Below are 16,342 nucleotides of genomic sequence, written 5' to 3' on the forward strand. Positions count from 1 at the left end.
TCCAATCCCTCCTGTCCCTCCTCCCCCAAAAGTCTCAACCCACATTCTTCTTCAGCCTCATCCCGTCCTTGACCCAGCCGCTCCACGATGCCAGCCAATCCATCGAATCCTGCAAATACCCGCACCCCACGTTGGTGAGTTCTATCGTCCTACTTTCGGAATTCACCTTATCACTCTGCCAATCGGCCTGCATCGCCTACAACCTCACGGACCAGTCCCTGGCGGCCGCCACACCGCCCAGCTCCAGTTCCAATGCTGGCTGCTCCTCGACCGCGGCCTCCTCCTGGATCTGCACAAAAACCCCATTTGGCCTGGTTGTCGGCAAATTCATTTTCGAGGATTCCCATATGCGCCGGGGATCCAGTAGAACGCTGTCCCACCCCTCTGCGCGTTCCTCCAGAAGGGTGACGATTTCCCGGACCAGGTACTGGCCGGATGTTTGTGACGGGCGTCGCAGAGAGCGGAGCGCACTTCGGTTGTCGGTATACACCTCCAGGGCTTCATAGAAGCGCGGGTCGTCACAAGGCTGGGCCTAGACGATGCCTGCAAGCTCTGCAGCAGGCACTGTGTCGGTGGTTTCGCGGCCCATATACACCTGGCGCGAGACGGGAGGTCCAGTGCCACAGCTCACTCTTTGAGATGTACTTGTTACAATGTGTCCGGCTCGTCTCTGGATGGCTGTCAGAACATGAACTTGTATATCGTGCACGTTCTTCCGGCCATGGAGACGTGGATGCTGCCAGACAGACGAGCCGTGTACGGCCAGCGGAGCAATGCACATGCGTTTCTCCTTGACGGCAAGGCTCCATTTTGAACGTCCGAGAGATGAAATCACCTGAAGCCATTGGAGGCCTTCTCTACCTTATCAAGATGGATGTCGAAGTTGAAATGCCGATCTAGCACCACGCCCAGTAGTTTTGCCTCCTACTGGGGACGACGCACAGTGTCGTTGACTTGGACGCCTGGCCTAGGAATCATATTATCGGTCTCAGGGGTGGAGGAATCGCGTGCATCTGGACAATTAAAGTGGACTAAAGCGAATTTCTCCGGGGCAAAGACTAAGGCGTGCGTTTTGGGCCCACTGGAGGCAGGACTGGACACTTCTTTCGAGACAACCGCAGTTCTCTTCAGAAGGACGCACTGCAAGCATCGTGGTGTCGTCGATGTAACCGCTATTGCAGGTGCTACCGTCACCCATTAAATCAGGGTTTAAAGCAGATAAAGAATGGGGAACGAAGGGGATCTTAAGCGATGCCGGTGGACATGTTCTCCCGCGGCGTACTCAGGGAGCGCGAGCGCCGTATATCTATCACGCAGGAAGGAGGCAATCCACCGAACGATCGCTTCAGGGACCCTGCGCTTGCGCAGATTCTGTAGCAGCCGTGCGTGGGAAACGTTGTCGAAGGTCCCAGAGATGTTAAGGAAGAGAGTTTGGCGATGAGGCCTTGCTTCCATGTAGAAAGAACGATTTCCGTAACTGTGTGCAGTGCTGTTTCAGTCCCCTGACCGCGCTGGCCACCGAAATGATTGTCGGGGAGCAGGCAGTGCTCGGTAAGGAATCCCATGCGGTTAGCGATAACGGTCTCCATAACCTTTTCAATGTTGTTAAGGAGTGCAATAGGACGGTATTCGAATCCGCTCGCTGAGGTCGGCCGTTGGCAGGGGAGAAGAGAATATCTCCTTGAGCAGGCGGGCTTACTGTTCGGGCTGGTAAATCGCCTGGCTCTGGCCGGTTGCGCGTAGCGGAGGGGTATGGCTCTGTTAAATAGAACGGTCCTTGCACAGTGCTAGATCTGCGAGACATTCCCCCTGGCTTCGGTAATGCGTTTGCAGTGTGCAAGTTGGCGATGATGCTGCAACGAGCGTAGAAAATATCCAACGTCTATGTAAAGTACCAGAGATATAAGCCATAAGCTCCACATATACAGATATGCTGGCACATGATAGGAGATATTGAAAGCTTTACCAACAAGCGTTGGGTGAGAAATACTAGAGAAATTTGCGTCGTCGACTGTATACCAACCATTCACTATCCAGAAAAACGCCTGCACTCTGATCAAATGCTAAGATATAATCAAAATCGTCCAATCACTGCAAAGTGTAGATCCCTAGTCTATTCCCATATACACATAGAGATCTCATCAAGTGGAACAAAGTCAAGAGAATTACATATCCTGCAAGTTCATCTCTTGTGAAGTATATACTCCTTCGGTCTCCGTCTGGTACTACTAAGTCTATGTCGAACATACCCCCGTAAATCCCCCGATATCAGATACAACCCAACCGGCGGCTCTGGTCCTGTGGACTTCTTTTTTGAAAAAAAGAGCTTGGTTTGATTTGGCAGTGACATATGTGTTATGGCCCACCCAGCCCGGAAACTTTAACTGAGAAAACCACTGCACCAGGAGGACAGCGTCGTATTTGAGGTACACAGGCTGTATTAAAAGACCTATTATAGTGAGGTTGCACGTGGTACTTTATTCCAGCTAAGCTGTTTGTATATGCCTGTACATACTGCGTATGCAGCCTGCCACAAGTATGCAATAAAATATTTCTTTGTGCGGTTAGTTGTTTTGACGGTACTATGCTCTAAGACTGCCTCAGATCTTAATATTAGGGACCATAATAGCTAGCTTGCAATATTGTATGCTATATAATGTACAATAATATGCTATTGTATGGAAATACCGCACGGGTTAGTGTAGGAGACCAGCAGAAGGTCAGGGTATAATCCACCACTATTACCACCTCAGCAACCTTCACCGAGAGTAATCTAAGCCCTTCTAACTCTAAAAAATCGACGCAATCGACAAAATCGGTGCAACTGCCATAGGTTTAGCATTTCCTCCTAAATAGCCCAAACTGTTCTTTCCCACCACGAATGCTTGAGCTCGTATTGTGCTCCCATTTCTTCGAGGTATCCAATGATTTTCAAGTAATCCTGCTTTTTAGACAGAGTATTTGTTGAACCGGCTTCGATCAATGTTAACAAATGCGTCCCCCAGCTTTTATCTTCGGCATTAACATCTGTACTATTCTGCACCAAGGTAACCACAGTTTGAAATGCACAATTCTCGGCAGCCTAGAATAGAGGTTTTCTTTTATTTTTGTCTTTTATATTAACATTGGCACCGTTTTTCACAAGGTATTGCACAATATTGGTGCAGTCTGCTGCCGCTGCCCAATGTAGGAGGGTCGTTTGCCAGAGGCCCCGTGGGTTTAATGTGGGCTGCGTTTTAAAGGATTCCTGAGATTCAAAGATATAATTTTATATCATTATTTAGGCTCACTTCTCTAAGATCTTTGATCTTTTGAAACTCTTGATCAATTATGTTCTGTGGAATAGGTTCTGACATCTTTGATTTTGGTAAGGAACTGACTGACCCAGAGTTTATTTAAGAGAGGAAGGTTGGATTTAAATAATTTGTCTGTTCAGAGATACACTGTGCTCTATTACTTAGCTGTGCTCTTGCAACAAAGTCTGAAACTTACGGGTATAATAAGCACTAATATATATTATATTGGAATCACACTTGCCCCCTCTTAAGGCAACACATCTACACAAGCAAGCTCTATAAATAATCCACGGTGCAACCTGGGAACCGTGTCAAGTCGTAGGTTTGGCAGATTCATGTTCGAGTAGTTTAATATGCAGCCAAGCCTTCCGGCTAATAGGATTTTTGTGGTTATCGGTCTGAGATATTAACAGCTGGTGGAGCACTGTTATCCTGAGGATTGTATATATTTCATTCTATCTAACTTTTGTTCCAAGCCGTGCAAATCTTCTTGGCTAAGATAAACGAGTTCAGTTACGCTGCTGGACAGTTTAATAGGGGGCATACTCTGCGAGCACTTCTTAATTATAATAAAACAAATGTTGGCTTACACTAGGTTAGGTCACGGCTACATTAATGTTAAGACTAATCTCAGACAGGTTATTATAGAGCGTGATTGTTTAGTTATATCGTGGCCATTAATATCAACACTTTGTGAGCTTAATCCCATTGCTAGCTTACTCGGTGAAAACCCCTTCTGCGCATCGTGGGCTTTGGATCGAACTGGAAGAATGACCTCAACAAGGGTATACGCCACACCAACCACACCCGCAACAACCGAGTACACAACAATAGCCCCTGCCGGTGCAGCATCACCCTGATCTTTGGTGGCCAAAAACCCAATTCCTCCGTTCACGATCCCCAGGACAATTATCAACCTCCCCAGCCAACGATGCATATACGTAAAGAGACTCTTCCCGCCTGTCCTCTGGAAATGAATATGCTGAACCAGGCCCATAAGCAGTTGAAACAAGGTGAGGAAGCCCATGACTAACAGACCGATGATTGAATGGCACGAGCCTATTTTATTCGCGGTGACACCAAAATAAATTCCTAGTCCCACTCCGGTATTGGCAAAAGCGACACTGACAAGTTGGAGCGGAGAGTGGATCCGTGGGACTGTCTTGGCGTACGAGATGTGGATTGAAATGGCGAAGCAGGGGAAGAGGGCGACAAAGGCGATGCTTAAGATAACTCCGTGCGCTGCCAGCGCCATGCTAGGTCCCTGTTTCTCTGCCAGTTGTCTTCCGCATGTTCCGCAAAACGGTGATATACCGGGCGATGGCTCCATGCAGGGTGGTGGCGGTTAAAATCACCCGCTAAGTTAAGTTTGGTTGTCCGATTATTTTCTTAAATATTGCTGGATGGTCGCTTGGATTTTATCTAGGACTTTTTGGGTGCTGGTGGCTTCGACCTCTTGGTAAAGTGCTATTAGTTGGATATATGTCAAAAAAATAAGGTATTAGATTTCTGGTGTCCAGATCTTAATGGCCACGACATCCAGATGGTCGCAGTTGGTGATGTGACGATGTAGAAACCCTCCTGTTTATAGAGACTGCGGGATCGAGTTAATTTATCGGTGTATATTAGTCGATAGAGTCGCTATGCGCTATGGTTAATATAGGTGCGATGTGCGGTTATCAGTGGCTCCTAAATTAGAAGTATATCCAGATTCTGGCTTTGGTAGTCGTTGATTAGGGCTTCTATCCCGGCCCTGGATGTGACGGTGCACATGGTCTGTTTGGATTGTTTGTATCTAGTTTTATTTACTTCTCCGCACCGCCCCCTCACCACCTTTCTTTCTCCTCCCTACGCATGAAATTCTCGTTGAGATAGCACCAATTTCATCAAATTGTTTGGCCGTCACACTGGATTTCATAATGTTTAATTGTAGGATTCGGAGGTTCGATATTATTGGGATAATCTGGGGTTTAGAGGCGCCTCGCACGTCCGGTCCCCTGTAGGTTGTTTACCATTGCAGTCTGAGCATCTAGGTCTTATTCCTGGGAAACAATAGCACTAGTCGTGTTCGCCCGCCCAATATCCGCATTTTACTCGCTCCTTGCACGACTAGGACAAGTGTCCAAATTGCTGGCAACAACGGCACTGCTTCTGGTCAACTCGGTACAGTATGGTTCAACACTCCTAATAGAGTATATCTTTAGCCTACTAAAAAGTCCATTGTTAATGATCCATTCTGCTGCCTCTGGTAAATTCAGCCAGATACCCATTGAACCAGCTCTGCCCAGTCCTATCTTTCTTCTTCAGCCATGCGATATCCTCAACCTGCAAACCTCTTTTAGTAAGTTTATTTTTGTCCATGATTTTCTCCATTCCTTGTTTATTATTCCCTTCCAGGTCGAAGTCTTCCGTCGGGACTCAGTAAACTATAATACCAAATCGAGGTTTTACTACTTTATTGTCGTTTCCCAGGTCTGCTATGTAACCACTCGGTGTTGTTCCAGGCCACCTCGGCAGACTGAGCATCTCGGAATCTGGTAATATATCCTGTTCTTATCGTGCCAATGGTGCGGTGGTAATAACTGTTGGTATAAACATCACCTTGATCCCATACCCTCCTTTTGTAAGGAGATCGGAAGATAAAAGAGGGGAGAATATGTAAGGAAAATTCTTTACACAGTGTAATGTGTAATTCGTATATATATATATATATATATTACTTTCCAGCAAGGACAAGCTTCTCACAGTTAAAGTTAAGTATAAGGACTCGTCCCGATGCATTACCTATACAAACACATGACTGTGCCACGGCGTAGGTCGATATTTCGTATACTGATGGCAACCGCAGCAGATTCGCTGAATTCCATGTGATCCAAGTGCTATCAGAGCTTATACCAATCCCTTGAGAACACAGTGCTTCAGGATCTGCTTCAGAGGGTATCGATCCTGAATGTAAAGATAATCTGATCCTGCCTCTATTAGTTTCAAGGTATGAGTTCATGACGTCAAATTTTATAGATATGATGCCACTACCGTCGAGGGTGTGCAGGCATTGCCCGCTGCTGGAATCCCACACCTTAGCAGTCTCGTCGTAGGAGGCAGAGGCGAGCTGCTGTGAGTCAGGAGAGAAGACCACAGAGTAGACTGAACCATTATGACCTTCGAGGATGTGCAGGCACTGCCCGCTGCTGGCATCCCACACCTTAACAGTCTGGTCGCTGGAGGCAGAGGCGAGCCGCTGGGAGTCAGGCGAGAAGACTACAGAGCTGACAACCATTATGACCCTCCAGGGTGTGCAGGCACTGCCCGCTGCTGGTATCCCACACCTTGACCGTCTCGTCGCCGGAGGCAGAGGCGAGCCACTGGGAGTCAGGCGAGAAAACTACAGAAATAACCGAACCATTATGACCCTCCAGGGTGTTCAGGCACTGCCCGCTGCTGGAATCCCACACCTTGACGGTCTTGTCGAAGGAGGCAGAGGCGAGCCGCTGGGAGTTAGGCGAGAAGACTACAGAGCTGACCCAACCATTATGACCCTCCAGGGTGTGCAGGCACTGCCCGTGCTGGTATCCCAACCTTGACGTCTCGTCGCGGAGGCAGAGGCGAGCCCTGGGAGTCAGGCGAGAAGACTACAGAGCTAACCAACCATTATGACCCTCCAGGGTGTGCAGGCACTGCCCGCTGCTGGTATCCCACACCTTAACCGTCTCGTCGCCGGAGGCAGAGGCGAGCCACTGGGAGTCAGGCGAGAAAACTACAGAAATAACCGAACCATTATGACCCTCCAGGGTGTTCAGGCACTGCCCGCTGCTGGAATCCCACACCTTGACGGTCTCGTCGACGGAGGCAGAGGCGAGCCGCTGGGAGTCAGGCGAGAAGACTACAGAGCTAACCAAACCATTATGACCCTCCAGGGTGTGCAGGCACTGCCCGCTGCTGGCATCCCACACCTTAACGGTCTCGTCGAAGGAGGTAGAGGTGAGCTGCTGGGAGTCAGGCGAGAAGACTACAGAGTTGACCGAACTATTATAACCCTCCAGGGTGTGCAGGCACTGCCCGCTGCTGGTATCCCACACCTTGACGGTCTCGTCGCTGGAGGCAGAGGCGAGCCGCTGGGAGTCAGGCGAGAAGACTACAGAGTTGACCGAACCATTATGGCCCTCGAGGGTCTGCAGGCAAGCACCCCAGCTTTCTTCAAGATTTGCTATACCAATTATCCAGTCTGGTTGCTCATATTGATTCCTTGTTATGCTGCTCCGAGGGCTAAAGACTAATGCTGAACTGTGTACTTGGAGTGGATATTTCTCTATCATTGCTTTATGATAGAGAATGAATCGGTATGCATCTTGAACCCTGTCAGTTAACTGTTTATTCTGTGTTCTTGTCTATAGTTAAGTTAGAGTAGTTCCATATGGGTATTTGAGGATACCGACCTTTAACAACCCTTCAAGCTTCAGCATCAACACAGCTCCTTCTGATAGGCTTCTCGACAGGCTAAGAGCTTCAAGCCAATAAACCAAGTCCTGACATAAGAAATCTTCAAGCAAAGTAGCATCCTCAAGTGGTTCATTCTCCTTGCTCCGAAAATAGTTATAAAGATGATCTACCCAGTATACACATGCATATCGCACTGTAGCTAGAGGGTCCGGGTCTGGCGGTTTAACCTGACTCATAGGAAATGCGGGATCACCGAGGTTGTATATATCGCGTCGCAATGTTGTGTGAAGGGCTTGCAAAGACTGCGAGAAGATAGAATAGTGTATCTCTTGGGCTCCATTAGGATAAATTTTTTGAGATACCCGATTTAGGAGAAAGTCTTGAGCGGACTGATGCACCAAGGAGATTGTGCGTTCTCGAAGAACGAGAAAAGAGCCACAAAGCCTTACAATATCCTGCAGCTCACCATCGCCAGTGATTTCGTCTTGTGATTTGAGATAGGACAGTAACTCGTCTAATGTAATCGGTCGATAGACAGTCGTGATAATTCCAAGTAAAGACATGCAAAGCTCAGCGTCATCATTTAGGCTACTAATAATACAGAACATTCGCTGATAGAACTCATCGAGCCCGGGAGGAAATTCTTTGAGCTTTTTCTGTAGATGTCTTTCTGGAACATTTTCTAATTGCTTGCAAACCAAGGCTACCCAGAGAAAGGTCCCTTTTGCATTTGCTGTTAAGTGATCCTTAACAATCTTTCTTTTTTCCATACGGTATTTGTTCCTCTTCGATAATTCATCCACTTTGTACTTGACAAAGAGGTCAACAGCAGCAGATAAATTGTGTTCATTGAGCTCAAGCTGAAGTCTGATTCCGGTTGTACTGTCGAGATATTTCTCAATGCTTGGCCAGTTACGGCTCGACACAATCCATTTCACCCGTGGATGACTTGATGAGTGTTCTTTAAGAAATCTAAGAAGCCTTTCTTGATCGATTGTGCACTCATCGAGTGCGTCAATTATTAGGTAAGTGCTTCTAATGGCCGAATCCTTGAGTATATCCCGAAAAACGTCACAGAGTTCGAACCACCCATTCTCGTTGTCAAGGAACCTTGTAGGAATATAGGTGTAAAGTGAAGGCTGTTGCTTCCCGAGCATATAAATAAGTCCTCGCAGAACTGCTGTAGCACTGTTGATTCGACTGTTGTTGGCTTGGCAGAAAAAGTAGGCAATATTGATATTGTCTTCGATGGTCTTAGAAAGCTCATCAATAATCCCGCAGATCAACATTGTCTTGCCCTTTCCAGGATCACCCTTGATCCACAGCAACTGACCGTCAGGAACATCCCTCCACCTTTGAAAATCTTCATGGTTGAGCACCCAGCGGTATGAGTCTTGAAGAAGGCCACCCTTTTCTTCTTCGATTCGCTTCTTATCAAGCTCAGGATTAGTGGCCTAAGGTTCGAGAGAAAATGTCAATCCTTGCTATTAAATAAATTATTTCTTGACCTTTTCAGGGACTTTAAACAACTCACTAACCTTCGAATCATCGGTCTGGTTGAAGTAATTGTGGATCTGACCAGTGTTTTGACCAACCTGGAATCCAGCATTATGGCCGGCAAAGGATGCTGTTGGAGTCATGATATTAGTGCAGAGTCTGAAATCATGCTTATATCTAGATCCGAGCCCAAGTTGAGATCAGCCTTTAGGCAATATATAAAATCCACTAACCACGTCAGCCAGCTACCCCGCATCCCAAAAAGCAACATTGCATCTGTAATCACAAGGGTCCATTATCGTCGAGTTATGGTGAGTCCCGGGACATTTCCTAAAATCATGTTGAGATACCCTCAATTGTAAAATGTTTGTTTGAGTAACTTTGGCCAAGCTAATGTCAGGACTCAGGAGAGAATGTCCAGTATGACCGCGTCCAAGCAGTGAAGCAATCTCCGTAGAACATGGATATAATTAGCTGGATCGGAAATTAGTTAATCCGCACGTTGCAGGCATCGGAAAGCGATGGTGATAAGGGACTGACGGATGGCTCGAGATGCGTGCCAGAGGAAGACTGTGGGCCAGAGAGCGGTGATCTGAGTTCCGAAAATGTCACTCTGTACTGTGTCTTCTTTTGCCCACAGTATTAACACACCACTCAAGGAACATATCGAAGCTTTGGTCAAAATTGTGTAAAGGGCTAGAGCCCGTTTGACCTCTCGGGCCAATGTCCCTATTATCCCTGTTGTCCCTACTGTCCCCGTTGTCCCTATTGTCCCTATTGTCCCCGTTGTCCCTATTGTCCCTATTGTCCCCGTTGTCCCTATTGTCCTTATTGTCCCTACTGTCCCTACTGACCCTTTTGGCCCATTGGCCCTCGATCCATGTCACGTGACTTCCCACCTTGTTTGTTTACCGCTTGTTTCCTCTTCCTTTCTTCCCTTATTCAACGATTCCTTCTTGTACATAACCTATCTTGTAGGTTCTATGGGTTCAGCCCATGACAAATTGTCCTCGTTGGAGCGCCAATACTGCCAAGTAAAAGCTTTAGTCCCAGCGAAGAGCTCTTCATTAGGGTCCAGACCTGGTGAGTAGGAGGAAATATATTAGCTTAATCTTTACTTGCAAACACAATTGTTCAACTCTTTCTGAGCAATGAAAGGTGGCATTATCCATAACATGAACGAACTTCAGCTCCGGCCATTTCCCACAATGATGCAGTGCCCCTTCAATGAAGTCTTCGAAAATGGAGGAGTCTGTTGAATTTTTATAAACTATACAGGCCCACAGGGAAGGTTCCATCTCTTCAAAAGAAATAAAAATGGATTTCCGGTCATGGATAAACAATTAGAGGCACATCGGGCCATGCGCGGTGGCGTCTTTGGAGACCTAAAAAGAAGAGACAGAATTAAGAGCGAGTACATGTGTTACATGCATTCTGGCTGGGATTTACTACTATCGTTTATTAACTTAGATGAACTGGCAAACAATCTTTAATGTATGTAGTTTGTGTTGTTGAATAAATGTCTGTGTGGTCTTGTCCCTGTGATTTATCAACAATTAAACTTTGAAATTTATTCTGACCCTGCGAAACAATTTACCTTGCCTGATTTAGCGCCCATTATCTGAAGCGATGCATACTTGTCGTGATATTAGACGAGGCCTGGCGCCCGGATAACTAGTCATTAGTTAGATCTTTATCTATATAATAACTAAGCAATAGAGCAATCCTCCTCAGCTTGGTGTGGGTAAAAACATGGGTAAAAAAAGCTTGGGCCCCCACCTACCCATGCTAAGCTTCGCAGATCAGTTAGGTCAGCATGGGTAGAGATTAAGTAACCTGTTAGAGCGGCTATCATATATTAAATAGTAGTGTAGCAAATCCATAGGTTATGTAATAAGATATGAAATTTTATTCCTAAAATTATATTATTAATGTGTTATAGTAGTGAAAGGAGCTTTAGCATTCTGTTTAAGGAGCTTCCGACCAAATTGACATGAAAAGAGACACAGAGAAGCTAACCTTTACAGTAAGCAACTGACTGTATATTTAAAAAAAAAAAAAAAAAATATGTGTCCCGTTCAACTATAATAGTCTGCAGGCACCAAATACACATTAGAATACTTGAAGCTCACACATGCGACGCAGTTGCTCCCTTTCTCTCTCATAATTATTAGCTATTTCATTTGGTGTACGGGCGACACTATGCTCGACGAGAAGTCGATTCATCTCATGCAAGGAGGTAAGCACGCATCAAAGTGGCAAGTGGGCTCTGTGACGGTGCACATGGTCTGTTTGCATTGTTTGTATCTAGTTTTATTTACTTCTCTGCACCGCCCCCTCACCACCTTTCTTCCTCCTCCCTACGCAAGAAATTTTCGTTGAGATAGCACCAATTTCATCAAATTGCTTGGCCGTCACACCAGTTGCTTTAGATATATAGTTATTAGCCGCGAACTGCGTGTTAGGGATAAAATTGGCCCAGTTATTTTAAGCAAAATTAATAAAGGCTCTGAGATATTTTTTTAAATGTTTAATCAAAATCTCTATCTGTCGGTCTGGGGGTAGTGAGCGGTGGATATCTTGCAGTTAATCTTATACTAAAGGCAATATCGCTTCCAGAAATTAGAGGTAAATAAGTCTCATGGGAGACAAGCTCAAGGGCATCCTTTTCTATCTGAAGAACTGTCGAGATTACCGCTTACCAAATACCGACCTCCCGAAAATGCCTTCATGTAAATTAGTCAAGAGAGTCAATAAATTTTGTTATGGATTCAGGGAAAAGATAGCATTTGAAAGGAGACAAGTCGTAGATTGAGCAGTATCTTGGCCGAATAGTTACAGGAAAAGGGGGAAGTCTCAGGGGTTAAAAACCCCGCATGCTTGCCAAGTCGATAGCTATACACCAGCTATACACCATATCTTCAACTTCCACGTAAATTCCGTGCTGCGGCCATAACCACATCTTCTATCATCTGGATCCAATCTCCTTGTCAGTCCAGGAGCAGTGTCATGAGATCTTTCCACTTTTGCTATTTCTTACTGCAGCCATAACGACGTGCTTGGATACTCGCAAATCAATCCAACCCCCATTTCATGGATACCTATTGCATTCACAGGATAAGGGTGCCTCTTACATTTTGTCTGGGCCGCGACGGGCCGGCCTGATATGATCCGAACCCAGAAGGGGAGAAAGTTTCGGGACTTGGGGCCTTAAGGTGTTGGAGCTAGAGAAGGGGCTAATAATTTTTCACCCTGGTTAAATTAAAGAAAAATAAAGAATACCTTAAGATCTCTATCTAAGGCAGGATTAGCAGACCCTATCTGACACATAGCAGCATATAATTAAGGCACAGAATTAATGTAGCATAGCGGCACATAATTGACTTAGCCCCAAGTCTATATTACATTACAGCGAAGGGTCAAATTAGCAATATAAGCTTTATTGCTTTTAAATCATGTACTACGTAGCAGTAATAAGCCTGAATGTGTACGGCACCACTTATACTGGCCCTGGCTCTGCTGTAGCAGATAGGATCGTCCTCAGCCGAAATTACGCAGCGGGCTTAGTCGGCTACTAAATGGACATAGAAACAAGGGCGAGACGGACGGATAGAAGGAAGTAGTAAAATTGTGTGATCTTTACTTCTTGAATCTTAAATGGACGCAGTTCTGGTCCTGGATGAAGCAGTTGGTCCAAATCAGTCACATTTCTGCCATCCACACCATGAAATTTCTTCTTAGCCTTCTCGGAAGACTCTGAGTCAATATGTTTTCCAAAGAATTCCAGCATCGCTGTAATTTCTGCCAGGCTCAATTGCTTATAATCTACTACCTCGCCACTCGAGCTAAAACTGCGGTACACTCCATCGCTCGCAAGGTGGGTGATGCCTTGGAGCGATGGTGAGTGTTTGAGGGATGGCCAGGTCTGCGATGCCTCTTCATCTTTCTTTTGCGGTGTTAGTATCGTACAGATGCAAGCTGTGAGGAATACTCTTACTATGCAAGACATGATTTAAGTGATCTGTTTGTGATATGATGAAACTCTTGATTGTATTATTGTATAATAGTTTTGAGAGTGTAGTCAATAGGTGGAGACATCCCTTGGGCGTGGTGAGGGGAAGCCGATACTAGACCTAATACAGCTAATTATCAGAATAAACTAGTCCAGATTGGGACATCATGTGAAATATATACCCAATATCTCTCATAGAGGGGTTGGGCAGAAAATCCTTCTGAATACAATCACTTCAGACCCCCTAAATAATTCAACACTAATACAGAGAGGAAAATGCCTCACACGTGCGTACTATAAACCCCTTTCCCAACGGGTTAATTGTACATCCACATAAAGGCTCCCTAATATTTAGTGTGTATACACACTTAAAAGCATTGCGTGGCTGCGGGTGGTGTATTTGCTACTGCTGTGGGATAACCAACAGAGAAATATATATTCTTATCATAGACGTTCTCTTATTACAGGTGGTTCACACTATATACTCTCGCTGGAGTCTTTACTTTCCGGATTCAGGGTACGGGCGTATTTCTTAAAATTTCCTGAGGAGTATGAGTGGAAGTTTGATCTATAAAATAACCAAATCAGTTGTAAAAAACAGTAAGTTAATATAATTACTTAGCAATTTATTCATCATTTTTAGGTGAATATACAAAATCAGGCAGAAATAAGGTGTCCATGTAAAGGGCTGGAGCCATTTGACCTCTCGAGCCAATGTCCCTATTGTCCCTGTTGTCCCTATTGCCCCTACTGTCCCTACTGTCCCTACTGTCCCTACTGGCCCTTTTGGCCCTGCTGGCCCCTTTGGCACATTGGCCCTCGATCCATGCCACGTGACTTTCCACCTTGTTTGTTTACTGCTCATTTTCCTCTTATTCCCTTCTTCAACAATTCCTATTTGTACATAACTTTTCCTATAGATTCTACCGGTTCAGCACCTGACAGTCCATGGGACCATGGAACCTGGGGCCTGGGACTGACTTTGTGCTAGTTCCATGGGACCTGCCGAGGTCTAAACAGAACTTGGGAGACATTTCTTTTATGTTATATTAAGTGTGTTGTATAGCTGTGAATTATCAAAGATATCCACAATATAAGCGGCCTTGAAGCATATACCCCATTTCAATCTTGACAATATGATATATTTAACCTTTCACACCCCCAAGATCCAGCGTCTACCTTTTGTGCAGGTCGTTTAGACAGCTTGCGCAGATCTGACACCTCTGCTTTTGACTAGGGACGGCAAACCCCTCCTCCTCCCGGCATGATTTCATCAACATATGCACAACCTGAGCAGCCAAGCATTTGGCAAGCGCTAGAGTCGGTGCAAGGTTGGCCCACGCAGTACCAGTCTCTGGCCTCTAGGAGAGATTCGACATCGCGCTTAGGGTTTCGAGAACGAGGTGCCTCACGATCCACGATACGCCGAAGCCAAGCAGGAGGGTTGAGCAACTGATTCTCATCCACAACTTGAAGTCCGTCGACGCCGTCAAATATAGAGTGTAAATGATCCAGTTCCTTCTGCCATGGCTCTGGTAGGTTCGAGAGCAGTTGCATAAGTTGGTCGTTGGACAAGGGAACATAATCGATAACAATATCGTTCCCATCATACGATCGTGCCACTCCGTCGTTAGCGATATGAAAATATCCCTTAGGGTCCATTTTCATTTTGTTCATGGCCTCCCAAGCACTGCTCCCCGACTGAGCAAGTACCTTGGGAGCCGCGAGCGATGATGTTGCTATCAGACCCAGCACTGCAATTAAAAATGAATACATTATTGAGAGATAGGACTTTGTTTGTGTGTAATTCTGTGCAAAAAGGTTACTAGATTCTGCTTGTGAAGTCGGCGTTTGTATAGGCTCTGAATAAGATAACCACGCCTCCTCGCATGTCAATCAAAGTATTTATACATATAGTTCAGTGCTTAGATAATGCCGATATGTCCGCCTATAAAAGACTGAATTAAATGCGAGACTCCGTAGAGTCCGATTCGTCACTCCCGTGCCTGTAGCCTGACAAGTTGGCAGGGGGCGCAAACTCCTAAATCCGACATTATGGAAAAGTACCCTGTTGCGACGAAAGATACTATTCCTTGCGTACTAGTGCAATGCCAGCGGCCTCCTCCAACTAGGATACTACAGTCCGGGACCCGACATTCTGGTGAGGGTGTGATAGCTTGGCATTAGCCCTTTGTTAGTAAATCTGGGCAGGCTCCTCCCCATCTTATAGGTAGAATTTAATCACACACGGCTCGAGAAATAAGGCAAGCTGAACCCAAGGCATGTGACAAACCAAATCCCGTCTGGACTTGGTCAAGTGATAACTAAACTGATGAGATGCCTGTCCACACGTTTTTCCTCCCAATCTCTTTTGATTTCATGCATTTGTTATTGACAGGGTTTCATGGGCTTTTTTCCCTTTTGCCTTCTCTTCTTGTAGGCACAATCAAAGGAAGAGAAGACGGCTAAGAAAAGTTGATACTCCCTGACGATTTTGAAACGAAACCAAAAAATCAATACACTTATTTTTCATTTTTAGCAGTATTCTCAGTCAGTAGCGAAGTAAGTATACAGCTTGATAATAAATAATAATAATGCATGATTAACTTCCAACTTTTACCATGTTATACGAGACCGGGAAGCAGAGCTTAGGAAATTCTCAAGCACTATACCAACTAGGTAGCTCGTCGGAGTGGGTGTGGAAGTGTTGGTTCTTGGAAGGGTAGTATAGTAAAAGCAACAAGTATGTGCAATAACTGTGCCGCAGCCCGAACTTGGTAAGTGCTCCTCCGCAACTCCTACCGGGGTTGTAACATAGGCGGTTAGATAAGGCTGTTCTTTTCTTTTCTTTCTTCTTTCTCCCTCTGAGTCAGTTGTTTTCGGGCTTACAGTTTTTAATGCGGATATTATTATTCCAAATTGTAGGACAGAGGAGGATCATGGATTAAATTGTTGGTTCTGTTTTGCGTCCAGGGTGGACGCAAAAAAGAGAAATAAATGTTAGTTAATATCTATGCTGCGATCAGACGACAACACGAGCAACACGGAGGGCAGGACCAGGAGGTGTGGATGCTAACGTCTATAGGACTGTATATTTCCT

General features: G+C 45.6%; 4 protein-coding genes across 4 annotated transcripts; all 4 read right to left on the bottom strand.

The window, feature by feature from the left end:
* Nucleotides 1-196: 196 nt before the first annotated feature.
* On the bottom strand, nucleotides 197-781 carry ATNIH1004_000567 (uncharacterized protein; the record flags this gene model as incomplete). The annotated part of the gene is made up of 2 exons (XM_033565275.1): nucleotides 197-532; nucleotides 596-781. 2 exons carry the CDS (start codon nucleotides 779-781, stop codon nucleotides 197-199), a joined length of 522 nt encoding a protein of 173 aa, XP_033431032.1.
* Nucleotides 782-3,892: 3,111 nt separating this feature from the next.
* On the bottom strand, nucleotides 3,893-4,626 carry ATNIH1004_000568 (cytochrome b561 domain-containing protein; the record flags this gene model as incomplete). The annotated part of the gene is made up of 2 exons (XM_033565276.1): nucleotides 3,893-3,903; nucleotides 4,017-4,626. The coding sequence occupies 2 exons, from the start codon at nucleotides 4,624-4,626 to the stop codon at nucleotides 3,893-3,895; spliced, it is 621 nt and encodes a 206-aa protein (XP_033431033.1).
* A 1,559-nt stretch (nucleotides 4,627-6,185) lies between these two features.
* ATNIH1004_000569 (uncharacterized protein) lies at nucleotides 6,186-9,373 on the bottom strand (the record flags this gene model as incomplete). Its single annotated transcript, XM_033565277.1, has 6 exons — nucleotides 6,186-6,265; nucleotides 6,330-6,534; nucleotides 6,623-6,905; nucleotides 6,939-7,681; nucleotides 7,730-9,187; nucleotides 9,272-9,373. The coding sequence occupies 6 exons, from the start codon at nucleotides 9,371-9,373 to the stop codon at nucleotides 6,186-6,188; spliced, it is 2,871 nt and encodes a 956-aa protein (XP_033431034.1).
* Nucleotides 9,374-14,475: 5,102 nt separating this feature from the next.
* On the bottom strand, nucleotides 14,476-15,018 carry ATNIH1004_000570 (uncharacterized protein; the record flags this gene model as incomplete). Its single annotated transcript, XM_033565278.1, has 1 exon — nucleotides 14,476-15,018. The coding sequence occupies one exon, from the start codon at nucleotides 15,016-15,018 to the stop codon at nucleotides 14,476-14,478; it is 543 nt and encodes a 180-aa protein (XP_033431035.1).
* Nucleotides 15,019-16,342: the final 1,324 nt, after the last annotated feature.

This window comes from Aspergillus tanneri (genome assembly GCF_003426965.1).
Source record: "Aspergillus tanneri strain NIH1004 chromosome Unknown AapTan_2_pilon_pilon_pilon, whole genome shotgun sequence".
Taxonomy (NCBI): Eukaryota; Fungi; Ascomycota; class Eurotiomycetes; order Eurotiales; family Aspergillaceae; genus Aspergillus; species Aspergillus tanneri.